The 27,301-nt window shown below is 38.9% G+C and overlaps 1 protein-coding gene across 5 annotated transcripts in view; it reads left to right on the top strand.

Moving 5' to 3' along the window:
* The window catches only part of TRAK1 (trafficking kinesin protein 1), a 127,566-nt gene that overhangs the window by 2,513 nt on the left and 97,752 nt on the right, over nt 1-27,301 (top strand). For 4 of the 5 annotated variants that reach the window (XM_082298491.1, XM_082298490.1, XM_082298494.1 and 1 more), the window contains exon 1: nt 21,597-21,687. The exons of the other annotated variant lie outside the window; for it this stretch is intronic. In XM_082298491.1, coding sequence (XP_082154617.1) covers nt 21,602-21,687 — 86 coding nt within the window. In that variant the 5' untranslated portion in view covers nt 21,597-21,601. Of the gene's footprint in view, nt 1-21,596; nt 21,688-27,301 lie in introns of those variants that run through there. 5 annotated transcript variants of the gene reach the window in all.

The raw sequence follows: 27,301 nt of genomic DNA, 5'->3' as shown, positions 1-27,301 counted from the left end.
CATTTTTCTTCATAACAATTTCCTATGTTAATTAAATTTTTCCTTGGAAGAGGAGAGATAATTAAGGGAAAAGGCAGTGTATGAGTTACCTTTGTTTGAAATACATTTCTTTCCTAAGTCTTTAAAATTGTATTGATTTCTGGAGTTGGGGTAGTTAAGTGCTCCTGCCAGGACCAGAAATAACATTTGTAGGACATAATTTGTTTTGGGTTGTCTGGATGTTGTATGTTGTGAGTGATACTCAAGTCAAGGTTGGTGGTTTCTTGTTAATTTGCAGAGAACTGTATATTCTTTGTTTAAAATTTTGAACCGGCTAGCTTTCCCTCTGTCTCAGTAAAAAATGAGTACCTGCTCTGATAAGTCTCCAATATTAGGCTGGCTACATAATTGGTGTATCTTTGAATAACTCAGTTTTAACTCTTACAAAACTCTCATTTGACTTCACACACTACTTATTTTCCAATACTTCCACATTAATTCAAGAACAGCCAGACCAGTAGAACTGGTCTGTATTATCGGAGTCATGATAACCACAATAGGGAAATAGGAGCTGTGCTTTTGCCTGTTGGTCAGAAAAATATTGTTGATAGGTAGGCTTTTATAACTAGTTCTGTTTTCCTTTTGAACTATTCTTTTCTCCAGATGTACCCGGCAGTTCTGCCTCTGTAAGAAGCTTAGTGTTGCCACCAAGATCAACATTCAAGAATAAATAACTTAAATTGCATGTAAAATGACCGAATGCATACTGGCATTTTCCCCTGTGGTGCTCATATTGTTCCTTGATTCTGCTGGGAGTGAGATGGTCGCTAGTGTGCTTCAGAAAGGCTATGAAAAGGAACAGATTCCGGTAGCTACTGCACACCAAATGCCTTTCAGAGTTACCATAAAAACATAGTAAGGAGGAGAACTACTTTCTAGTCACTAAATGAGAGTGATGGCACATCAGTTGTAGGCAGCTCAGTTACTGTATGAAACTTTGTAAGGCTGGAACTGTAAAACTCGTGTATGGTCTGCAGTGCCTGTGCTGTGAAGGTTTCTTTCCTTGGTCATGTATGTGTCATTGAAACTCCATGAGCAATGCCACTCACACCTTGGAATGCTGGACCTGTATGGAGGGCTCAATTTTGTGGATTCAGTTGTGGTATCAGTGCTACTTGGAGAGATAAAAATCTTGAGAATGAACTTCCTGTTAACATAGACTTTCCAAGATACCAGTTGGTGTCTGATTCAAAGCCTTCCTGCTTACTCTGTGGTTTGTCTGAGATAACTGTGGGTTTACAAGCACTTTTATTTTACTTTGTAGTGAATAGCATGATGTTTCCTAAATAAATTTCAGGAATTCACTGATACTATTCTTTGTCTAAAACTGTCCTCTATTTGAACTTTGAATCATCAATACTTCTGTTTTTATTGGATCCTATTGATTACAGTGCAAAAAGTCATGCTATATAGTCATCCTGCTTATGGTTGACCAGCTAAGAGGCTTATTGATAGCACAAACAGATTAGCTCAGAGATAATTCTTAGATTCAATTATGTTGGCAGATTTGCTTTAGTTAAATCGGTGAGTGGCTGTACTGGAGTTGATTCTTTGCCGTATCTTGCAGCTTCTCTGGACAGGATTGTCTAACCTTCCCATCCATTAGATGCTGAAAACCCAAATAAGACTGCTGCTCTGTAACTGTCATATTTTCTTGTGTGTATGTTTGGGGTTTTTTTGGTAACAATACTCATAGATTAATATGTTAGAGTCCTGTTGTTTTTGCTTGCCTTTTTAGCAGAAGTTCAGAACACTGTAGCAGAGTACTAGAAAGAAGGAAGTAAGTGTGGGAAGAGCTTAGTTTAAATGCTCTTGCAAAGTTTCGTTATTGTCTTGTTTTGACATTAGACCATGCTGCTGCCCAGCAGAGCAAATTTTCTCATGGCTGTGGATTCCCCCTTCTATCCCCTTCCATATTATGGTGCTTGGAATTGAGTCCTTGACTCAGGCAAGAGCTGTTTTTAAGGTTAATTTTCAGATTGGCCGTCCTGGGCAGCTGAGCAGCTGTTAGCTGGGAGCAAAGGAAGCAATAATAGTAAGTGGATGGGACTTCAGTGTCAGGAGAGAATAGTCTTTAGTGAACATGAGCTGATTTTGGCACTCCTGCACTCCAAGCTGTGATATAACCAACACTAGCTGTGTGTTGGTAGATGAGATGCTGAGGCTGACAATACTCTGCTGCATATTTTTGTGCTTGTGGCATGTTCTTGACTCCAAGCACCTGTATGAACAGAAGAGAGAGAAACTGGGCTTTGTAGGAAGGTTGCTTCTTTGGTGGATCTCAGCATGGTTAAGATTGGAAGGGATTTCTGGTGGTCTTCAGGTCCAACCTCCTTGCTAAAGCAGGGTTATCCTAGAGCACTTGGCACAGGTCTGTGTTCTGACAGCATCTGAATATCTCCAAGGCTGGAGACTCCCTTGCCTCCCTGAGCAACCTCTATCAGTGCCTGGTCACTCTCAGAGGGAAAAAATGTTCCTGGATGTTTAGAGGGAACTGCTTGTGTTTCAGGCTGTGCTCATCACTCTGGTCTTGTCACTGGGAACCACTGAAAGAGCCTGGCTCTGTCCTCCCTCCCTGCAGGTATTTATACCCATTGATGAGATCTCCCTGAACCTTCTTATCTCCAGCTGATCAGTCCCAGCTCTCTCAGCCTCTCCTCATAGGAGGAATGCCCTGGTCTTCTTTCTTTGTCTTAGTGGCCAGTCACTGTCCTCTCTCCAGTATGTCCATCTTTTTCTTGTACTGGAGAATGCAGAACAGGACACAGTACCCCAGGTGTGGCCTCACCAGTGCCGACTAGAGGGGAAAGATCACCTCTCATCAGGTCTCCCAGTTAAAGGAAAGAATGTGGGAACCCCCTGCTCCACTAGGTAATAATTCCATGCTTCAAACAAAATAGAGAAAAACTGCTCATCACTAGTTTTCAATGAAGTTTAAAATAATGCTGAGTTGACTTGTTCCATCTTTTAATAGAAACCAAAGGTTAGGAAAATGTTCATACAGTGGAAACATTTATAGCTTAGAGGGGAAGAATGAAAACTGTGGATACATTGAGGTAGTTACACGTGCCTCTTTGAAGGGCTTAGTGCACTGCTGTTGGAATCAATCAGTGCATTTTTACATTGTGTCTTCATGTAAATTCTAAATTTCATCTTTTTAAAGGCAGCTGCTGGTAATGTCATATTGGAATCTAATTTCATGCAAATCAGGACCCTGTATGAATTATGGTTTGACAGCAGCCACAATTTGGTGTCCTAGGGGATACTGAAGTGCAATTTTGTTTCAAGAGAGAGGTTTTTTTTTTTTTTTTCAAGTCTCATCAGTGTCTGCTGTGGGAAATGAAGACTTCTGCTGTCCTCTTTAATGTTTATATAAGTTGAGCTTGTGTTACTAACAACATTGCCTGTCCCAGAAAGCCTAGTTTCGCTGTCAGATACTGCATAGTTGCATACTTCACAGGGGAGCAGCAGACACTCCTCTGCAGTAAGCAGAAACCTTACAGTTTAAATCCATGCAAGCCTATTGCCACAGTGATACCTGTATAATTAGTGGAATTGGAAGGCATTGGAACGATGTCGAAGTCCTTAGACTGCCCTTTAAACCTGTTTTAAATGGAATTTCTTTCTCTGCAGCCGTGTCTGATCATAGTAGCTATTTCTGAGGAGGTGTTCAGCACTGTTGATGTAAAGTGATGAGGTGGAAATCTTTCTTTTAGCATGTTTTTTGCACTAGATCTTCTGCTGTAATCACAAATTGCACTGCTGTCAGAAAGGAATGGTGGGCTTCTGTTGTGTTTGGGTAATACTGCAGTACTGATCACTTCCAGGTATTTATGGAGGGGGTGGAGATGAGGATTAACCAAAAACATTACCTTCTTGGAGCCTTTAGTCTTGTAATGAGTTCTGCAAACCTGCATGTGCGAAGGCCATATCAAAATCAGTCCTTTATGCCTGTATTTCTAGGGGTTCATGTTGTGTTGTCAGGTGGTAGATAAGCATGTTGTGGCTTGACCCAGTGACTTGTGACTGACCTGAGAGCCATGCACTTCCAATATAAGGCAATCTCAAATGAAAATGCTTTCTCTAATTGTCTGAAATGTTTGTAACCTTTGATTATTCTTGTATTTGCTCGCTAGAATTTTACTCTGTAGTGGCTTTCTCAAAAACTGTGTTTTTGCAAGATATCAAAAGCAATTAGAATGAAAAGGCTGAGAAAAGCTAAATACTGCATTTATCTGGCAGAGTACTTTGTCCCAAAGTCCAGAGAGGTGCGTACTGTCATACTGTTGGATGTATGTTACGCTATCATTTTTTTTTCTGCAGAGAACATTGATTTCTCCATGACATTCACTTGTACTGCTTTTATCTACTAAATGAGGTGTCATTTAGGAACTGTTTTACCTCAGGCAAATGCAACTTTCCTAAATACTTTGCCCTTTTACATTGCAAAAGCTAAAAATATTCAATGCGAACTTTTAATGAACTGAGTTTGTTTAAGCATTCATGAATCACAAAAATCAGTCTTCTTTTACTTTGCAAAGGATGAAGGGAGGCAGCAAGATCAAAACATTTGAGGTAATTTAGGAGTTCATGCCAGTACTAGAATTAAATCCAGTTCTTGTTCAAAGACTATCAGTCTCTTGGGGTCAGTGGATTGGCACATTCTGTAGCTATTTAGGGCCTGACAGGGTATGTGAAATAGGCAGCAACCTCAGCAGACGTGTGTGCTACACCTGCGCTTTTTTCCCCTACAGTACTAAGGTTGATAGTGTACATTACTAACTCTCTTAAAAAAGGAAAACTTCAAAAGTTTCCCAAAAGAGTTTCCTTTCCCTGAGGAGCATATGGCTTGCTCAAGTAATTTGAGTGCATTTTACAGAAGTTTTAAACATGTCTGGCAGATGGGTTGTGCAGGATAAGATGGTGCTACTTTTGCAGTAGTTATTTTAGTGAAATAGGTGAAATGTTAAGCTGACAATGGGATATTGCTAGAAAAAAGATCAGTGTTCAAAATGGGAGCCTGGGATTTCACAGGCTGGGAACAAGGCACTTCCAAGACACACAGTTATCTCACTTTGCTCACTGATGAATGTTCAAGGTAAGTCAGTCTCAGTTTCTTGAGCCTGACTTACTAACATCCGCCCTCCAAGAGTAAACACTGCACCCGTTTTGTACTGTTTATCGACTTTCAGAGGACACCTGCTCTATGTTGACATAAAGGAAGAAAATTGAAAGGTTTTCTCATTGATGTCCATCTGTACTATTATACTGAATAGCAGGAAAGAGAGGAGGGAAATAGAATTTTTGACTTGGAAAAAAGGACAAGAATCTTTTTTGTTTTGTTCATGGGGGTATTACTGTCTTTAAAAAAATAAATACAGATAACTTATGGAATGAGTGATGTATTAAATCTAGAAATGTTTCTATGTAAAAGCAAAGATACAACCAAGTATAATTTGAAGACAATAAACATAGAATTAACAGTTCACAGTAGTTACCTAACTCATGAAGAGCTGCTCAGCCCTGGTGGAAAAGGCAGATTGATGTCACTGCATGTTGGGTGTAGATCCCAAATATGAGAATGGATTTCTTAAATTCAGCATGCATGCTTTTATTACAATCTTATTTCATTCTCTGAGGAATATTTTTTGCCTTATTCTTGTTCCCAAATGGTTGTTGAATAGACCTGATGACAGGAGCTTTATTGTAATGATAGGACTTTAAATGATACACACACAGAAGCTCTGGATGCTGGAAGTGAGCAAGGCCCAGCTGGACAGGGCTTTGAGCAACCTGGTCTAGTGAAAGGTGTCCCCCCACCCATTGCAGGGGGTTGGACTAGTTGACCTTTAAGATCCCTTCCAACCCAAAGTGTAGCTATGACTCTATGAAATGTGACTATGAATGTTTTGGGGTTTTTATCGAAAAGTAGTATGAAATGCATTATATTGATCTATATGAATATTTACAGTCAGAATTAAGAAGTGAAATAAATTTCTTTTATTTGTTAAAGTAAAGCTGATGCTTCCTTAACAAAAATTTCACATGACTTGTCAACTGGTAGTTAAACAGAGGTTTCAATTTGGGTGAACCAAACTGTACTTTTAAATAGTCCTAATTGTTCATCATAGGTCAGCTTTAATCCCAAGATTTTTTTAAAAGGAAAAAATTAACTTTCTTCCTTTCTACCAACTAATAATGGATTATTATGGACTCAATGGATTATTTACTGGATTTGTAAGTCTAGCAGAGCTGCTCTTCCAGTAGGTATGAATTCAACAAGAACAAAGATGTTTCTTGTCTCTTCTGTTGCCAGTCAGCTTGTCAGCATCAGTTTCATCAGTGGCTGTGGGATTGGTCTGGGCAAACAAACCTCACCTCTCTGTAACTGCACAGGAGGCCTTTGCTGTTAAGTTTTGGTCTTACTGATACTTGTGTAGGATCTGTGAATTCTGGCTCTGGGCGTTCACCTAGTGCTGCCCCTTAGCCCTGTGGTGTCATGATTAAGCACACATACCAGTTACAGGACTGATGGTTTGAGTCCCACCAGGGATTGCTATTTTCATGGCAGTGAAGCTTGGCAGAATGCTTTGCAATGCCAATATTTGAAAACCCACACAGCTGAAGCCAGCACAGTGCCTGTGAGTGGTTTGACTCCCCCATCCCCTTGGCTTAGCTTTTCCAACCAGGTTGCATTGCTAATCACAGTGATGTGGAGCGGTAGAAGCACCAGTGTCTCTGTGAGGAAAAAGGAGCTACAAGGATATATGGCTCCAGGGCAGGCGTGCAGTAGGGTGATGGTGTGCTTTCAGGACAGCCTACACAAATACTAGCTAGAGGTGCCTGGGAGGGCATGTGCCTGGAGGCTGTGCTTCTGTAACCAGATTCGCCTGGGCGCTCAGTTTGCCATCTCTGCTGGGGATAGTCCTGCCTTGTCCTACCAGTTATGTGTTGCACCTCTTTGTCCACAGATCTTTCATACTGGCTGTTACCCCCTGGGAAATAAGCCGGGGAGGCAAATTGAAAACATGGCTTGAAAAGCTGGTTAGATTTCTTTAGTTTTAGTTTTATTGCTAGTTTATCTTTCTTACGGAGTTAGATGAATGGTGGAGATGGCACAAAGGTGACACAGGAACGTGAAGGCAAGGCCAATTAGTGTTTAGTTTGCTTTAGGTGTATAATACCACACCTTGTATTCAGCCTGTGGGCATTAAGTTATATAGGTCTCTTTAAAAATGAGAGCTAATGCCATCAAAATTGAATGATTTGTTAGTTGTACGGGAGTTTTTGTTTTGTATTTTGTTGGGGTATTTTTGTTTTGGATTTTTTTGTTTGTTTTTTTAATAAAAGAAAGCCCCTGACATCACTTTAGTACTCTTGGTTAGCAGATTTGCAGGGAGAGGGTTGAATACCCTGTCCTGTTGCTCTTATCTGGCAAATTAGCACTAATTAGTTTGTCAAGAAGTCTGAGAGGAAATTCCTAAATGCACCTAGGAGCAAGCCTATTGTTTTGATCCTATGACCAGCAGGAATAACTTGAAGATAAAACATGATATAATATTGCAGCAGGAGAAATGAGTAAGAGGAAATAGGAGGGGCTGCATAGTCAGGAAAATGATCAGTTTGTAACATGACTTGTTATAGCAGATGTAATACTGTGTTCTCTTCTTTGTTCCTCAGACCTTTCCCTGGAAAGGTAAGCAAGCAGTTATTATAATGTGGGCAATAAAAGTTTTTTGGATGGGTTTTTATTTTTTTTAATTTAATGAACCCTTAGACTGAACAGCTATAAAATACTTACTTCATACTTCAGATATTGGGAAAGTATGAACAGGGCTTCAGTCTGTTATGGCTCTGATGTAAATCCTACAACAGATAATTTCTCTTCTGAGTGGGAACTAGTGGCTCCTGATTGCCCTGATTTCTAACTGGAAACTGTTGTTTGTTTTGTGATAGAAGACCTATAATCCAGCCGTGTGCCAACTTGGAACTGAGTGTATGTGAAGCTAAAGAATAGATTTTGGGAGGGACTGTTTTGGACACTTCATTGTTCAATGCTATAGTCCATCACCACCAGAGAAGTGAAAGGAGTTTGGGATCTCAGACTATTAAGGCATTGGTGTTTCTTTAAGGGCACTGAAGACAGTTGCAAGCATCTTTTATGAATTCTGACATTTTGGCTGATCTACTTTTTCTCCCTGTTGTTCTTTCTTTTTTTTTTAACCATACTTTTTCTCTGGCTTCATTTTGTATGTCAAGTGTTACAGAGTTTCCTTTATCTCCTCATATAAGAGAGCTCCAACAGAGAAAATGGCAATCTTTTTTTTTTTTTTTCCCCTTCTTTTTCTTCAGGACATCTATTAATGGTTTGTAAAGTTCTTGGAAGTAACAGACTTCTGAAAGAGAAAAATGAGCAAACAAGGTTAAATGGAACTCATAATATGCATATAAATTCTTATTTAACTCTTAAAAGAAACGCCAAACCCAAATAACTATTTTATAAATTTCTTTTCTAAATACCTTTTCACAAAAGATACAAAGAAGTTGTTGTGGTGGCCAAAAGAAGTTGTGCTACCTAACTATTGCCTGTCTAGCAAAAACTTAATGAAGTGCCTGCTACAACTGACCTAAAAAAAAAAAGCATTTCTGAACAAGTGGATTAAGTAACATTTTGGAGAACATATTTTAATAGAAGTTGGAAACTGGGATATTTACAGATGCCAATGCCTATCAATTATGAGAAACAGAATATGGCCCTGAAACTCAGGAATGATTTCCTGAGTGAAGTCCAAGTCATGAAGATGTGTATTTTTGATTTTAAAGGGGTTGGTTGCTTGCTTTTTGTGCCTTGAGGGTTATCTTTGCTCTTCTAGGAAATAATTGCAGAGGACAACAAAGTGAGTAGATTCAGCATAGTTTGCTACTTACACTCTGGAACAGCAAACCCAGACTTGAGTCATAAGGGTTAAACAAGTTGTTACTTGTTTGTTTTTGTGTGAAGATTCCTCTTACCCTGTCTGAAGTGAAGAAGATGGAGGAGAAAGGAATACAGTGACTGGGTGGGTGGGTATGTTTTGAGGGAGGAGGAGTAGAATTTGGAAAGATCTATTAGATTACAAGACATGATGTTTGGTCCAAAATGGCCAGTATCTTGTATTGGAAGTCTGGATTGACCTCTGGGCTTCTTTTAATTAAAAACAAAACAAAAAAAGCCATATCACTGTTACAGTAGGGTAACCTGCCTGAGTATAGGTAGTATATAGAGTATCTCAGCTGTGGAGGTAAAAGAGTCTGGAATCATTGACAGAGTCTGGAATCTTTGGCACCTCAAATGTTTCTCTGAATTACAGTCTCCTGGATCTTGCATGCTGCAGTTTAGGGACCATGTCAAAATGTCAGGAGCTGCTTTTGCATTTGTAATGTTGACAGTATGACCTTCAGGTTAAGAGATGTCTGCTGACGTGAGCTGTGCCCAGTATATGTTTGTTTTACTCTGTTAGGAGCTTTTGTAGTTGCATACTTCCAAATGACCACAAAGCAAATGAGAGCATGAAACAACTGTCTTTTGCACTTGAAGCATGAAACAACTGTCTTTTGCGCTCTTCTTATACTTAAGCACTGATGCTTCCACTTTTTCACTGTGCCCTGGGGTATAATACTTTGTGGTAAAGCACATGTGCAGCTTAAATGAGAAGAAGGTAGGAAAGGAGCAATGTATTTCTTGGTAATACTGTCCTCGTACTAGTTAACATTTGTACCTGGAAGGGTGGGTTTGTAAATGGGGGAGTTTGCTGGGGAGGTGTTGCAAACAGGAGGGGGGATTTAGTGTCTAACCTGTTTCAGCTGAGTGCTGGTAAATGCAGCTGAGCATAGTGATGCTGTCTTGGGTCTTTTGTCCAGGTTTTGCTTCTTGTATGCAGGCTGTGTTCAGCTCAGTACAAGGCTGCAGTAATGTGAGTGTGCTATCCACTTCTGTTAACTCTTTTTTTTGGATACTTAATTCAAGATGGGCATATCAACTGGCACAAGATTGACACATAGTGATATAGGTAGTTACTGCATGGTGTGTGCTTCAAGGGCTTGTTACTCTTTGAGCTGAGTTAGCCTATCACCTCTTTATATAAAATGATAGCTAATGTGAATCAAACTGTAATTCTTATTATTAAGGCTGTGTAAAGTAGGGGACTGTCTCATTAACCAAGTTTAGTTGTAGCTTGGAAGGCCTCTAGTCTACTTCATACCTGCACTGCAATCTGATGTTATTTGTGAGCTTTGTGATTAGTTTATCATGTTAGAAGAGCTCCCCCATCCACCCCCAATCTTGCACGGACTGTATGCAGCATTACTGTCAGAGATGTATTTCCAGAGAGATGGGAATCAGGCCAATCAGGAATTATTACAGGTTGTGGTAACTGTGTCTATCAATGACTGCACTTTGCAGTTGTACAATGTTTGCATTGTGTCTGTCTTTGTCCTGTGTCAGACTTATTTGTCTTACACCCCAGCCTGTAGCTTCCTGAATAGAAAAATACAGGTTCTGTCAGGACGGCTGCTTAATAAAGGCACATGTTGGAATACTCAGGAAGAGAAAACTGTTTTCTGGGAAAATTACAAATTTCTGAGAGGAAGGACATAGCATGCAGATGGGCTAGAAAGCGTGCGTGTTAAGATTCCTGGCCTTTTCCTGATCAGTAGCCTGATCTTGTGAGCAGAGCAAGGCTGAGCACCTGGAAGTTTTGTGCAGATATCATTGTATTGGCTGAAATAGAGCAGATAGCCAGGGCCAGTCTCTTTGAAGCAGGGAAGTATTAACCCACTTATAAGGACTCCTTGTCTCTACATGCTTTCTGTCACAAGGGACTCATAGCTACAGCATGTTGCACCAGAAATAAAGGGAAAAAAAAATTGGGCCTGTAGCAAGTGAGGAAACAAAATCTGGAGACAGCAGTAGGTACATGCCTGCTCCAAGCCAGCAGTTATGGGCTGGGTTACACAGCAGAACTTTGTTAGTTCTGCAGATTGCCTCTGAGAGGTCATGCTTTTTTTGTGAACAGTGGCCCTTTCTGCCACGTTGAAGGACATAGTGTGTCTTATATGTGGTTACTGTATCTGTTACACAAGTGACAGCACAGCAACAGTAGACTTCTTTAATGTGTCCGATGTCAAATTTATTTTTATAAAGCAGTGTAATTCATTACTGGTGCCAGCCCAGATATTTGCTATGGCCACAGTCAACACTTGTGACACAGCTGTTGCTGCCATTGCACAGTGAGCTCCCCAGTTGGAGTATAAGGTAAAATTCAAGCAGGTTTTTCTTATTTGCAGTCAGAAATCTACACAGGATCACAAATACAGCCTTCTGTTGGTATTTGTGTTGTACAGCTGTTGGAATTAAGAATTTATGGTCAAACTGATGTTGTTCAAGGCTGTATCTTTTCTTTCTATAGATACTCTTCTGCTGCAGGTTGTTTCTACATTAATGTAGTTTTTACTGATGCTTAGACTTTGTTGGAAAAGGTGGGACCATTTGCCTAGTTCTTTAAAATACACTTTTTTTTTGTAGTCAAGTCAGAAATAAGAGCATATGTGTAGTTTAATGGCTCAATGGTCTTAATTTAAAAATGCTACCTAAAATGTGTCTGTATCTTATAGTTGTGAGAGGAGTTACAGATCAGATAGAGGGTAGTAGGAGGAGTAAGGTATATAACTGATGCATGGCTGTAAGTATGTTTGTCATAGCCAAATTGATTACTGTAACTGGGCTACTCTAGTGTATTTTCCATTCTCAGACTTTGGTGCTTTTATGTAACACTAGTAAGTAACTTGCTCTGAATTTTATCTTTCCCCTTGTTGTTCAGCGATATGGTACAAATTAAGAAGGATTATCTGCTAAATGCCTCTTCTTTTAAGAGGGCCAATATTGTTGGACAGTGTGGGAATTTACAAAGTGTTGCCTTTCTCTGCTTTGGGGATTTTTCTCCCCTCTCTCCCTCATGAGAAACAGGAAAGAAAACATTTTTCTGATGAGGTTATTAGTGTCACACTGGCATTTTAGAGCAGTTAGATTTAAATGGGTTGTTCTTAGAATTAGGAGTTCAGTATTCAGTCTGTTGTTACTGTGGATACAGCAATTTGCTGGAGTATCCACCTCTTCATGCTTTGCCAGTGGCTAAAGATGCCTTCTATGGGTCCACCTGCACACCTTATGTTAAACTGAACTCACGCCTGTTGACTGCTGGAACCTACCTACTTTTTTTTTTTTTTTTTTTTTAATAGATGAAAGAGTAAAGGGGGCAGAGTTTGGACTGAAGGGAATGAAAGTCTCAGAAACCTCACCCCCACCCAAATACTGCTTTTTTTTTTTGTTCTCACCTTCACAGAGCTGCATCCTTTGGGCATGGAAAATCATAGACATTTCCCTAAAACATCTGGGTGATAAATACCTGCTAGAACCCAATGCTAACTCGGTGTGATAGCTTCATATCCTGAGTTCCATGCTCTTCTGCCTTCATTTTTTTTTATTCTTTGGAATATGGGTTGTCTCATCTGTAAACCAGCACATTTGAACACGTTTAAAAACAAGCTGGTGGAAACATTCATTTGCAAGTAAACTAAATGGACAGGAATGAAGGTAGTCCATGAGTTTAGTGGGAGAAAAAATACTCAAACACCACCTCTGTAGTACAGTTAAATGCAGTTAAGCGTTTTAGGTTTCCCACCCTGGATCCCTGAGATTTGCAGTTATTTTGTTGAGCTTCATTTTATGGAATATTGCTAAACTGGAGTTTAATGAAGGGAGCATGGGGAAATCTATGGAAACAGTGACTACTGAACTGCTCAAAATGTAAGGATTTCAACTTGCTTTCTGTGTTGGTTCTTTAGTGAAATGCAAATTGAGTGAAGAATGAATGAATGAAGGTGTCCAGCCCTTGAGGGTTTCTGTGCTTTGCCTGGACTGGGGGCCAGAGTCAGGAGTGGCCACATGAGTCTGTGCTGAGATCATTAGGCTGAGGACACCAGCTGTGCTATTATTAGGGATTTTAAAGTCTGTGGCAGATGTTCTTAGGCTCTCTTCCAGCCCCCACATATGGTACAGTGGAATACATGGAAAAAGAAATTATGACAAATTGTTTTCCCATTCAAACAAACAGATTTTTTTAATTTTTAGGTTTTTTTTTTCCTGTGTAGCTGGACAAGATATTTATGTTAACTTGAATGTGTTAAAAACCAGTTTGAAGTATTTTAGCCAAAACCAAAAAATGTATATTAATACGAAAGTAAATACAAGTGCTTTCCTTGAAAAGGAGGACTTGAGGGGCTAGCCAGAACTCAATTTTGGAAGTGCACGTGTTTTGCCATTTAAGTATTTGTTTTCTATTTTCCTTACCACTGCTATTTAGACAGGGCCTTTGTTGGGTTACTTTTTGTGTATGTATGTAATGCAAAGCTGTACCTGCAAAGATTTTGAATGCTGGTGATGAGACACAAGAGAAGACGTAATGTACATGGAGCAAAGAGGTATTAATAATGAGATTAAAGTCTTTGAACAGAAGTACTGCTTATTATGTTACGGTGATACAGCACATAGCATGAAGAAAAGCATGTTTTTTCTTTCTTTTTGTTGTTATAAGAGTGTGTATGTGTCTTGTTTTGAAAGTGTAATTTATTTTCTCTCTGGAAGTCACTTAGCCGGTTTAGATACCCTCAAAGTATAAATCACAAGCTGCTCTGTGGAGTTCTGATATAAAATGCAAAAGGGAGGTATCTGCCAGGAAGCTGCAAGTGTGACTAAATGGCAGACCAAAAGTACATAAGGTGCTGAAGAATGCAAACTATTTATGATAGGTAACAATATGTCTCTGTATTTCATGTCTTACGGGTTTTTTTGCCATGAAAGTGTGTTGTTGCTAAGCAGAACAACATATGTTTAAACAATTCCCTGTACATCAGCTTTTCCTTACTGTCATCAAAATATGTGGTGTTTTTTGAGTTAAACCAGCTGAGATGGTGCATGAGTTCCCCTGAGCACAAAGGGAAGAAAATGCAACACTTGAGAAGTTTATTATTTATGCATTTTTATGTGTCCGTCTCTCAGCTCCTGAACTCTGAGGCAGCTCTCTCAGAGCTTTCTAGTATGATTAAAGAGAAAAGGACCCAAATTAAGCAATCTAACAGACAGTTCTTATTGAGGCTCTCATGCCTTTTGCATGTATTTTCTCTGTGCGTGTTTCTTTCTGGATGTTTCAAGAACAGACCATACCTTTGATCAGAAAACTGAGTACTCATTCTCTTTATTGTTTTATCTGACCCCAAGAAAACAGTGTTGGAGACCTCAAGGTTTTTGGTTTTTTTCATTCTTCCTAAGTCACTGGGATTTTAATCAAATGCTCTGATGCACTTGTAGGTGCATATTGCTGATAAGGGATACATCTCTGGATCTAGTCTGAATGTGATTTCTCCTTTTGATTTCCCTATCTCCAAACTGTTAATCTTTCTACCTTCTGGTAGTGGTGTTATTTTAAACCATTGGAAAACCAGGTAGTTCTTCAGGTTTTTTCCACATTATGGTCTAAAAGAGCTAAGTGCATCCATGTACTGCACTGTGGGGAGCAATGAGATGTGACCCTAGAAGTCTGTGGTGGTTGATGTGGATGAGTGCTGTTTTACAGTTTATACCTGGTCATTTGAGAGTACAGCTCTGTGGTTGCACCCCAAGTAAGCAGGATTGTGTGCTGAAACTTGTGTGTTGATAGCTCAAGTTGATAGCAGTGAGTAACAGTTGCTATTTGAATAAGATTGTGACAGTCCCCACAGTCACATAGCTCCTATGAAAAGAACAGTTTCTCCTGTGTTACTGAGATTACAGTGTGGGACCCAGAGAAAATTTAAGAGGATTAGTGATGGCATGTTGCATTAATCCTGACTGCTTAATCAGAAGGATTTTTTCCTGAAGATTATTTTGTTGGCAAAACTTGGAAAATTGGGATCTTGATGAGCTCCAGAGGTTTGCTTTGAAGCCTGGAGCAAGCAAAGTCCTAATTTGCTAACATGACTGGTTGGAACATGTTTTTCTCAGGTTAGAGGTGAACTGTCACATGTGCATGATGTGGAGACTGGGCTAAATGCACTTGTGGTATTAAGCTTGCCTTTGTAGGTGGCAGTCCTTGTTTGACTAGAATGGAGTATTTATATAGCTTCTTACAGTATCAACTACTTTCTAACTGAAAAATAATTGCTTGGATTAAAGTGGTTGAGTCTTGCACAGCCTTGTACTGAGAGTATTAAGCCTGGGTCAGCTCCCCCCTCTTCCCCCGGTTCTGAACTTCAGCAACCTGTTCGGTGCTCTGTGCACGAGGTGGGAGGATGTGAGAAGGAAGGTTTGTTATAAACATGTTCCAGAAATGCATTTTCCCCTTCCAAGGATGTGCTCAGAGGAAGCAGTTGTGCTGGTTAAATCTTAGCTTCCAGGATGCCCTGCAACTCTAGTGATGCCATCAGTGATGTTGGTTCCCTTACCTCCTTTGGTAGAAAATGCTTCCAGGCAATGGGTTTGAGCTGAATGGTTGACAGTTATATTTTAATTTCTCTGTAACTCCAGAATGCTTTAGACACGTAAGTTCTCAAGTGGATGTGTATCTTTGTGGGTAGATGGAGCAAAACTCATCCTCTCACTGAACATATGTTCTAAGTCTCCTCTGTGAGAATGTACGGGAGCCTACTAGTCAGTTTCACTCCTTCTGCAGCCTTAATCAATGTATTGTAAATAGTGTGGGAACTACCATGTTAGGGGTATACATGTATTTGTTTAATGAAGGTTTATTTTGATAATTGGCAGGTTGATAGATTAATGCATATTCCTTGGGTGTATTGAAAATGGACTGTGGATTTGTTTGTTTACTTAGTAATTTATTTTTTAAATAGCCTTCCCTTCCCCAAGCTTGACATTTCTTTTTATTGCTATCTTACGGTACTGAGCATGTTTCAGCTTCAAGTCAGAAGTAGGAGGAGAAATTTGTGTTCTGAAATGAGTGAAGCTCTGAAGAAGCAGATCTCCCACTCTCTCTCCCTTGTCCTAGTTTAAAATTAGATCTGCTGGCCCAACAGGAAGGGGCTTACATTTCTTGCTCATTTTTCAACTGTCAAGCAGAGCATGTAGTCATGCTGAACAAAGCAGCAGCATTCCTGGATCCTTTTAATGATGTATTCAGAACTCCAGTGCCTCCTGATTTAATGAGTACAGTGAATGTATTCACAACTAACAAGAGTGTGCTCATTAAACAGCAGTAAGTTAACTGTCCTATTCTCTTGTAGCAATCCAGTTCATAATTAAATGGTGCCATATCTGAATACAACACTGGGCTGTCAAATGGAGAGGTTAGATGTTCTGTGGATATGTGTGGATAGATGGGGTTGTTGGAGTATAAGTAATTTAGCTTAGCTTGTCTCACTGATGAGAATACTTTTCTTGGTGGAGACTTAGTGTTTACCACTCCCAACCAACCAAAAAGTTTAAACTTATGCAGTCAAAATGTTAATTTGAATTGTCTTTTAGCTGGTAGCTTTCAGTTTTATATTGTGCTCCGTTGCACTACTACTGTTGTGTAAATCCAAAGTAACACAGCTATACTAAACTGGATTTGCTAGACTGTAACTGAGGGCAGAATTGGGCCTTTGGTTGACTTCACTGCTACATAAACTCAGTCTTGAAAATCCGGATGGTTAAGTGGTGACATTTGAAAAATGTAGAGATCAGTTTAGTGTTTTGGATTGGCAGATACAAGAGCAAAGGTTAGACTGCTTAGAGGCATACAGGAGTTTGTTGGAATTGTCTTCAGTAATGTTAAGATAACTTAGATGAGAACTCAGCTGCTACTTTTATCTACTCCCTAAAGCACACTTATCTTAATTTTTTTGTATGATTGTGGGTGAAAATGTAAATATTGAATTCTTACCTTTGCTTTTAATCTAATGTCTATTCTGAAATATTTTGGTTTTAATAGTTACAGCCAGTATTTAGTAAGAGATTTGGAGGCAGAGGGAATTTGCACCTGAGGGAGGGACAGCATATGCATACTCTCTGCTTTTCTACTGGGAACATCCTGACACTGTCTTGGGGCCTTTTAGCATAATCGGGATGACACCAAGCCAGTTCTGATTTCAAACCAGCTGACAATCTATTCAGTTTGTGCTGTCTGCCTTTCTTTAAACTGATTTCAGAAAAAAGCCATACAGTCTTTCGTACCTGTTTGCCGTCTGGAAAATGAGGCTGCCGCAGGGTTAGGGGTAGATGTACTGAATGTTTGATGCAGCCTGCTGCAGCTGCTGCCTGTTACCACAGCCTGACTGTGCCTGGCTCTGATCTCTGCTCCTCAGCCAGTCCCTGCAGGTCCCTGGCATGGGCTCCTGTGTAAGGCTATCAAATGTATGCTGAACTCTCTAATAATTCCTCTTTTCCCCAAGAGCCATTTTCATTCAGATGCCTTGTGTAAGCATCATTGCTTGCCTTGTACTCTGCCATTTCATGCTAACACTGAATGGTATGGTTCCTTTTAAACGTAAACTTCCTGCTTTGTTCACGCTGGCATATGTTGTAAAACCTAGGCATGAACTGTTTGATGTAATTCAAAGGAAGAAAATTTGCACACTTCAGAGTAAGAAAGAACCTGTTCTTTTCATCTTTGAATAAGAAGAATGACCCACAGTGGTTGATTCAGACTGGAAACCCGTTGTTTACTTGACACATCGCATGGAGACACACTCGCAGCTACTAGTGTCTTGTGTAGTGTGGTTGTGTGGAGTGAGAGCACTGTGTGTAGAGAAAGAGGACAGAGGCGGGAAGGAGAGCTCAGGATGTCTTTGGTTTGTTTTAGTCCTCAGTAAAACTCTCCCTGCTGGTTATCTGGAAAAGGTGAATTCAGCTGGTTGACCTTTTTGTGTAACTCACTGATGGAGGTGAATTGGGTACTGCCATAGGGATACCATTCAAAACGGAGGCAGGGAAGGATCTGTTGCTTTCTACTTCTACCCCCAGGGTATTTTTCTGTCTATATTGTGCAGATTGGTAAAAGGCCCGTGTGTTTTTCTTCCTTTGTGTGTTTGGTGGGGTGTGTGGATGGTGGTTGCTTTGGTTTTTGTTTTTGGGGTGTAGGATTGCCAGAACAGCAAAGGAGTATTTGGGGGAAAAACTGCTTTTGTTTTAGTCTTATTTTTGAGGTTGAGTTGCTTTTAACTTACTTTGATACTAGACCACAAATGTGCATTAGATGAGGAACAAAGTGGAAACAGTTCCTGTGTTCCTCAAGCCTATTTTTGGAAGATCTTAAATATCTCTAAATTAGTTCTGAACTTTGTCTGGTTTTGGCTTAAATGTTTTTATATAAATTCTGAACTTTGTATTTGGCTTGCAGCTTTCTTACAGTAGCCATATAAATTATTTTATACTTTTAATATTAGTCTACTACTCTGCCCACTTGCTCAGGGAATAATCTGCTCTTTACTGACTATGCCTGGTTATCTGAAAAGCTGAGACACATTCCAAATGTTCTAGTTCTGTGTAGTACTTTATCCTGCTTACATAGTGTTTTCAGAGAAGCTGCAGGGGGAGGATTTCAGACTGAACACACACTTGCTTGTGTGGGTATGAAAGGGCGGTGTAGGGGATATCCTTCATCGGAAAAAATGATCCACAGTTTTCTCGGTAAACTTTCTTGGCTCATTTTTTCAGTTTGGATCTTAACACTCACTGGGCCCAATACCAGTTACTACAGAGGACAAACTTTTATGACCTTGCATTAGTAAAACAACACTAGTTATTAGCACAGGCAAGTGACTCCTTCCTCCAGTCTCTCTAGATTATTTTTAAAGACAATGACCTTTTCATTCTTTACCACCAAGCTAAGATGGTAGTGAAAGTTATATTGCAAACTAATAAAATAAAATAATTGAGAAACATTGAATTGAAATACATTGTAAGTAAAGGAAAGCAAGAATTTTGTGCTTTGCGTGTAGGCTAATTATAAAGGTGGGGGATTTTTTTGATTGGGGTGTTTATTCCCACAGCAAATGGATTATCAAAGAATAGATGTGCCAGACAGTGGACATAAATTACTTGAAATAACTTTGCTGTACTATCACAAAGCACAGTCTTGAGGATGTGCAGCGTGAGTAGATGGATGGTACAGGTCATGCAGCGCTGAATTGTTGCTACTATGTTGACACAATGTTTGATGGGTAGGCAGGAGACACTTGGTTAATGTCTTGAGGCTTTGGAGATTGTATTGTGTCAGCAAGGTGACCTCATAAAAATCTGTGTGTAAATAGCCTAAATATGTCTATATCTATACAAGATTTAGTTGCCAGTCAACTAGAGTTAAATCCTAATTTATCTCTTATTTTAACAGTGGCACAATCTGGCAGAAGATAAATAATCTAACTGCCAGTTCATTCTTGATTATAGTGTCAGCAAGTGTTCCTGCTGCTGAAGATACGTGGGCAAGACAGATGGGAAATGGTAATTACATGGACTCATTGGGAAACTTAAAAGAAAAGCGTTGGTTGAAAAACTCTTACTTCTCAGAAAAACTGTTTTGCAACTTAACTTAAAAATTAATGAAAACAAAAAATAGATTTTTCACAAGATACTTTATTACCTGCTGTGATTTTGGGGAAATATCTGTTGAAATCCCAACTTGTACAGAAAGGGTATGAACAGGAAATCTCTCTTAGTTCTGCATGTTGCTGAAAAGAAACACTTTTTTCTGCAATTCCAGCCCTGAAAAGAGTATTATATTCCCTTCCCTGACCACTGGAAGTGCTGTATTTGCATATTGCTGCAAGTGTTTGTTCTGGGTTGTCTTTAACTGATTGCTGAAGGTCTATTGCTGTATTTCTTTCCTTCCTTTTTTTTCTTTCTTGCATTCTCTGGGAATAAAAGAGACTTCAGTTGTGTGAAAAATTTTTATTTGTTTTTACTTTAAGTCTTCTTGCTTCACTATCAGGATCAAATTTAATTTCTTTTATTGCAGGTGTTTCAGTTCAGGCTTATGATGAAGTATAGAAATGCACATGGGAATAGAATTATATTTGCAAATGTAAGTCAACTCATCAAATCCACCATTCACCATATGGTGAATTTCAGTCTGCTGTAATCATAGCCTGATGCTTGGAACAGTTGTGCACTTTAGTATGTTAAAACTTGGCATCAGGACTGTTGTGAAGCAGGAAAACAGTGGTGTGAAAAGGCACTGGGAATACCTGCAGCTTCACTGATACAGTAAATGACAAGTTGTGTATCTAGGTTCAATTTGGAACCAAGGAATAATCAGAGAATCAGAATTGTTTTGGTTGGAAGGGACTTCTAAAAGGATATTTTTGATTAGAGTTGTCAGGAGCCAAAAGCTTGATGCAGTGGGAAGCAGTGTAATTAACCATTGATGTAGGTGTGAGCCTTTTGATTAATTACAATTGAACTTTTAAAAATCTATTTTGTTAGACATGATTGGGGAGGTGACTTCTAATAAGCAAAATCAGATGAGAAATATTTAAAATTGTATTATTTGTTCTTTTGTCTGAAGGAGCATCTGGTTTGGAATACTTTTTTTTCACAGAGGGAATTGCATTTCATATCTACAAAGATTCAAAAGTTTATTCTTGGTGTAGGCTTGGCCCTGGAAAACAATGTTTACATCTCCATTGTTTTGACACTTTATTTTCAGTTGGATCTGTCCACAAAAAAAATTGCTGCTGGGAGAAGAGGTGGCTGCAATGGCAAACTTGTCCTTAATGTGAGGGAACAGGAGGCTGGCTGAGAAGAACTGTTGTGACTTGTCTTGGAGGAGATGTTAAGATAAAGGAAATTGCTCACAGTTTTCTTGAAGAACAATAAAATATTTCCAAATTCTTAAATCTCAGAAGCTTATTGAGGTGACACGTCATACCCTACATAAAAAAGCCATTTTGAGAAGGGCAGAGTTTGTGACTGTTTTACTTTGAAGGGTAATTTCAGGAAAAAGGGGTTTAATTTGTTGGAGTACATGTGTGATTGCCCGATGAACTCATAGCTCTGTTTTCCATGAGTGTTTCAAGACGTGCAGCAGAAAGCCTTAGTCTTTTGAGATGTATGCGGTTTTAAAGTATGGCTTTATTTTGCTGTGTAGATAAATCTTACTACTTTTGTGGAGACTCTGGAAACACTTTGCAGTGTTTTCATGATGTTTAAAAGGAAAAGATTTGCTACCATCTGTTCTGTCCAGAGGATTTTTGTGTATGGTTGTCTATACTGCTTTGTGCTCAAACTAAAAATTTTGGACATGGTTAAGAATGTAGATATCATAATATGCATTTAAAAGATCAAGGTTTTAATGCAGCAGACCGAAAAGAGGAGTAGTCTAACCCTGTTTGATTCAGTTTGGTAGTTTGTGTAGCTGCTCTGCCAAGAGAGGGTGAGGAAACTTGTGCGTGAGCCAAAGTTACAATTGCATTCAAATGACCTTACAGCATCAAGAACTGTTCATGTGGGGGAAACACAAATAGAAGCGACACTTAAAGCAAGCCTGCTAGCCAAATGGTGAGATTCTGGTGGGGAAAAGGAGACACCAGACAGGAAGAATGCTGTACAGATGATCAGGAGCAAAAGGAGTTGAAAACCAGGTACAGCAGGGGCTGTTATGGAGCTGTAATCCCCCAATACTGTTTGTCGCTCCTAGAGCTGAGCTTTGACTGATGTATGTAGTGTGTGTGCAGAGGCATTGCTAGCCATGTTTTAAATTAACTCAGACAAAGGAAAGGAGCATGGCAAACACTGCTTTAGTACTTTTCATTTTCCCTTACTCAGCAGTTCAGCTGAATGCTGTTTTTCGACTACTGCACTGCATAACGCTGCCTGGCGTCTTTCTCAAATACTGCTGAGCTGAGCTGCTGTTGTGTTCTCAGATGCAGCTTTAGACTGGTGGGGCAGGGATATAGACTTATGCTTTGATGTTCAAAAGTAGGTTATTGACAGTGTACTGTGCTTCAGTGGGTCAAGGATCACTGTTTACTGTGGTTGCCTCCCTCCCTGCCTCCACATCTAACATTAGTAAACTGGCATGTTATTTACCACCATGAGATTTTTTTGAGAATAAACCAGAAGGTATCTGAGATAGCTATTATTTTAAGGTTACAGATAAAACTGCTTTGGGCATCAGGTCTCTTAAGTTGTGGTATTATTGTTAAATGTGCTGTGTTGGAAACAGGCAGCTTGGTGCAAGAGGAATTACTTGCACAGTTTTTTAGGCTTTCAGCTGCAAAGAAATTGCACTTACTTGAGGTACTCAAATTGTCCTATATTTGTAGGACAATTAATTTGTCACTGATTTCTCTTGACAATCCTGGTGTTAATATTTATATTGTATGTGTATTAATCTTTGTATATATACTGATAGGTAATTTGGTAGCTCTTAGCCCATTTATTGAAGTATGCCATTAGTGATGCCTGTCTAACTGATATCCTGGACTTCATTCTGTTAAAATTAAAATTCTTACAATATAAGGAGCTTAGACATGGGTGTTTCCTTTGAAACATGAGGACTTGAACTAGGGTTGTTGTCATTTTATTAAGCTTGTTTTCTGGATGCAATTCGAGTTTGCTTTTCTTATATGCATCTAAATTTAAAACCAGAACTTTAAAACAGTGGAAAAAAAGCAAAACAGTTCAAAATTATTCCTAAATTATGAACAATATGAACTATGTTCTTTGTAGAACTTTTTTTTAAGAACAGTTTTTAAGTCCAATGTCTCTGGAATATTATTAGATTGCTGTTGGAGAGTTCCGTTCTTATATTTTGGTGGCTGAAAGGCAGGAAAGCTCTTTAGATCCTTCCCCCCCAACTTGATCTTTGTTGCTATAATCAAACAAGGAACAACTTTTTATAATTTACTAGTTCTTTTTGCTTCTGCACAACTTGGCTGTGCCTGAACTCAGTTAAAAGAATGAGTATGCTTGGTGAACTTGTAAAAAAATATTTGCAACTGCTCCTAATAAAGTTTAACTTCATTTTTCACAAGTTCTTTGTTATAAAACCCACTTCAGCTTGGAGCCAAAGTAGTTTAAAGGGCCCTTCTATCATTGGGAGCTTTTTAGCTTTGGAATAATGCCCATAATAGCTGTTCCTTGGTCTGTGATTGTCTAACTTGAAGGAAGATGACATTTCCTAATGAAAAGCTTTGCATTTTAAAGCTTTATAAAAATACTTCGGATGTGCACTACCTGCAATACCTAAAATCCATAACACACTCAAAAATCTCAGTGCTACAATTGTTTTCAGACTATTGTAGGAAAACAGAGGGAAGAAAATGAGATGTTTTTGTAGAGCTTTTAGCATTTGTAACATGACATTACAAAGTATAGGAGTGTAATTGTAGTTGGACAGAGATGGAGGTCATATCAGACAGAAAGAATACCCTTATTGTTGGTTCTTTTTACTCCCCCTTCTGTCCCCACTAGTTCAGGTAGGATTATATTGGCAACAGAATTGCACTTAAATTCTAGTAGAAGCCAACGTCCTTAGGGATTAGACTAAAAAAATCTAAAGTGTTTTAGAGCAAAATACATCTGATAGGTTCTTCTTGTTCGTTTCTCTATGGCTCACTTTTTTTTCCTCTTGTAAATTCCCATTTCACCTCCTGATAAAGAGCATACAGATACACTGAATACAATGGATTTTTCTCCATGTTTACTTAACTTACCTGCACTTCTTTCTTCTTTAAGATAAGTCTACTTCCAGTAGGGTGTTTGTATTCATCACAGGGTGGCTCAGAATTTGTCTGCACTGATTTTTATTTATTTATTTATTTTTATCTCTAAAATACAGAGGAACAGCTGCTTTGCACAGGTGTTGAGCAATTTTCAGTTTGTATGGCGAAAGTCTTTCTAAAGGAACATGGTAAAAGAAATATTTTCAACAATATTTTCTTCTCAAACCCTAAACCCCCTCCCATACCCCATCCTGTATCCCAGGTGTTGCTGTTTAATGTATGTACTGCTATGAAATGGAGTGCAATTGAAATAAATTGTGTTTCTTTCTGGTGAACTGTGTAGTAGGAAGGAAAGTAGAACGCAGATGAAATTGATGTCAAAGGTGCTGTAAGAAACAGGTCTTGTTCAATGAGCAGTTTGGTTCTACACAAATGAAGGGAGCTTGGATGAAAGCAAACAACAGATCTGTATTAAAACTTGCAGTCTGTACAGACTAGCAAAGAAATAGAGTAACTTAAATGTTTAAACAGAACTGAAAGCATTTAGACTGATTTAATAATACATTTATTAGCCTTCCTAACTAGGACTTCTAGTTGGAATTATTCTGAGACAATTCAAATATGAAATTAAAGACTGAGGTGGGTATGTGGCCTTTTAGAGCAGTACAGATTTCCTTCAAGTCATCATGAGGCTGTTACAGGAATTACTGGGAAAACATGAGGATTAGAAGTTATGAGAGTGTATTTCACCTTTTGGGTTCCATGTTGTTAGATTTTTAAGTACTGAAACTATTTTGTCATCAACTGTGATACTTTTGCCTTTGATCCCACCTCATTCTGAAATCCTTTTTCTCTAAAAGAGATGAAATGTGCTTCAGGATGTCATGTGACTTAACACATTCAAAGTTTCATCAGAGAAATGGAACTGAAGGTGAAAAATGTAGCATAAAGAAACTTTCAATAGAGGAGATGCAGAAAGAATAGCTGCCTAGATAGGCTCTAAAAATCATGTGAACTTTAAGCCACTCAAGAGCTTAATTTAGTGGAAGACTGGCTTGAAAGGCTTAATATAGACAGCTCAGATATCATGTGGAAAGTCTAATATAGACATGTATTGATATAAGAGACCTTGAGCTTATTTTTATTTGTTCCTGGTCAGATTGTTTGTTTGCTTCCCTCCCTTAACCCCACTCTTTATTCTCAGGAAATGCAGTAAAATGGCAGTTGTTACTGCACAACTACACCTGACTGTACCAGGGAGAGTGAAGAAAAACTGGCCTTTTGATACTGGCATTTGTTTTGATTTGGTCAGCTTTCAGTGGTGTCTTCAGTAAACTTTGGTGCTGCTCCTGATAACTTTGACTGGGAGTGTGAAATGAGTAGTGACTCTGGTCAGGATATCCTTCTGCTTGCTGAGAGGCATTGGTGACTTCTGAAAGATGCAAGGTCACTGGGATTTGTACTCTTTTCCCTTTCTTTCTTTTTTCTTTCCTTTCTCTTTATGTCTTAGAACTAGTTTGTTTGTCTTCCAATACTGTAGCTTCAAATTATAGTTATTACATCAACAGCACACCAGTTTTTAACTGTGTTCAGAAAACTCCTTGTTTCTTGTCTGGTCATTAACAAAATATCAGTAGGAAGGTCACAGGGTAACTGATGTGACTTGCCCTCTGATGGAAGTGTCATGGGAAAAACAAATGGACGGGTGGATTCCCTCTGTGTTTACAGTAGCCATGGAAAGTTGTGCTTTGTTAAAATCTCCATCAGGCTTTAGGAAAGAAAAGCCACCCACACTCTTAAATCTTTACTTTAAAAAAAAAATTAGGTTTTCAAGTATCACTTCAGCTCTTACCAGAAATTTATTTGGGATAAAATCATACTGTTGGTCGGGAAGCAGTGGGGGATTTTAACTGTACAAGAAAAAATGTATCTGGAGTAGGTGGTTGATATCACTCTGAGTCTTCCTAAAATTACAGCCTTTAATACTGTCACCGTTCATTATATGTAATTGTACTTATGGATTTGTAATTTTGTAACTCAAGAATTTAGTTTGAGAAGTAATGTTACGAAGGCAAGAGTGTTGTCCTCCATGTGAACGGCTGAAATACCTCAACAAAACCTGACAAAACCAGAGTAAGTCGGACACCTTCACGTTCAGAAACTTTTTTAATTGATGGTGAATGTTCGACTACTTAAGTTCTCAGTGAACAAAGATAACTTCTAGAACCATGTAGATTAAGGTGGGGAATAAGAATCAGACCAAGGCTTTTAGTGATTGGTTGCAGAGTTTTTGCTGTAATGACAAAAGAACCGTGTTGTTCATCCTTTTTAAATAAGTCGCAGTATTCTTCTCTGGTAGCACTGAGTGGTGGAAGTTGCAGAAGTTTGTGGTATACACAGCAGGACAGTTTTGTATCTGAAGTCTCTTAAGTCTTGCTCACTTTTTCTGTGTCTTTCTGAGAGATGGCAAATTGCTTTTGAATTAAAAAAATCACAAATACAGATTTTCTAAGATGAACAAGTAACAGGGTATTTTTGGTGTTGAAGCACTCTTTCCACTTCATAAAGTGCCATCAAAATTATTCTTCTTTCTCAAGGCTTGATGGCAGTGTGCTTCACATACTTTTTGGAGACTAACTGGTCTTTGATTCTGCAGCTTGGGGCTTTAGGTAATAAAGGATTTCATGTGCATTTTTCTGTAGTGATCACAGTAACAATGCAGCAGGAAAACCCACAATACAGGTATCCATACAGAAATAACCTGGGCAGGTCTTTTAATCCCCTGTTTTATTACTGTTTTATAGCAAGAAAAATAACTTTGAACGTCAAGAGCCTTGCACTTGCTTACAAAATGTTACATGTATTATTACATGTTGCTTCTGAAGACTTGCACAGAAACAATAATGGAAGACTGCTGAATTGCAAAGCAATATATATTTAAGTGCATTAAATTAAAATTATCAATGTGATTCTAACATATTTAGATTTTAAAGTCAGTATTGCTTATAATGCAAAAACCTCAGCTTTCTGAGATTGCCTGTAAAATACCTGTAACCTGGGGAAAAAAAAAGTGTGTGTTTGTGATGGTCATGGATGGGTATGCAGTAAGGGCTTCCCTACATCAGCAGCCATTCTTTAGTCTGCCTTTTCAGTCTCTCTTGTCATCAGACTGAGCTGTGGGGCTGTTACTAAGCTCTCAGAAATGTTTTCCGCTGATAATGTGCATGTCTTGTAGTTGAGAAGTTTTTTTTAGCAGTCTGGTGAGACTCTTAGAGTCACTGAGGGACAGAGCCGTGGCAGAGGGCTGGAAAAGGGAGCTGCCTGCCAATGGATTGGAATAGGAGAGTGGGAAATGGTACCTTTCATTCCCATCCATCTTTTTTTATTTTTGACTGCTTTGTTCTTTCCTGGTAACTTGCAAAGAAAAGGCACATTTCTCAGGTTTGTAAAACTGTGTTTGGCTGGGAATAATCTCTGTGTTACTGAGGCAAAATTGGTAGAATTGCATGAGTGGAAACTTCCATTTTCA

The sequence above is a fragment of the Coloeus monedula genome (genome assembly GCF_965178545.1).
Source record: "Coloeus monedula genome assembly, chromosome: 1".
Lineage (NCBI taxonomy): Eukaryota > Metazoa > Chordata > Aves > Passeriformes > Corvidae > Coloeus > Coloeus monedula.
Note: the sequence above shows the minus strand (reverse complement) of the source record. Positions and strands in the feature narration are given on the sequence as shown.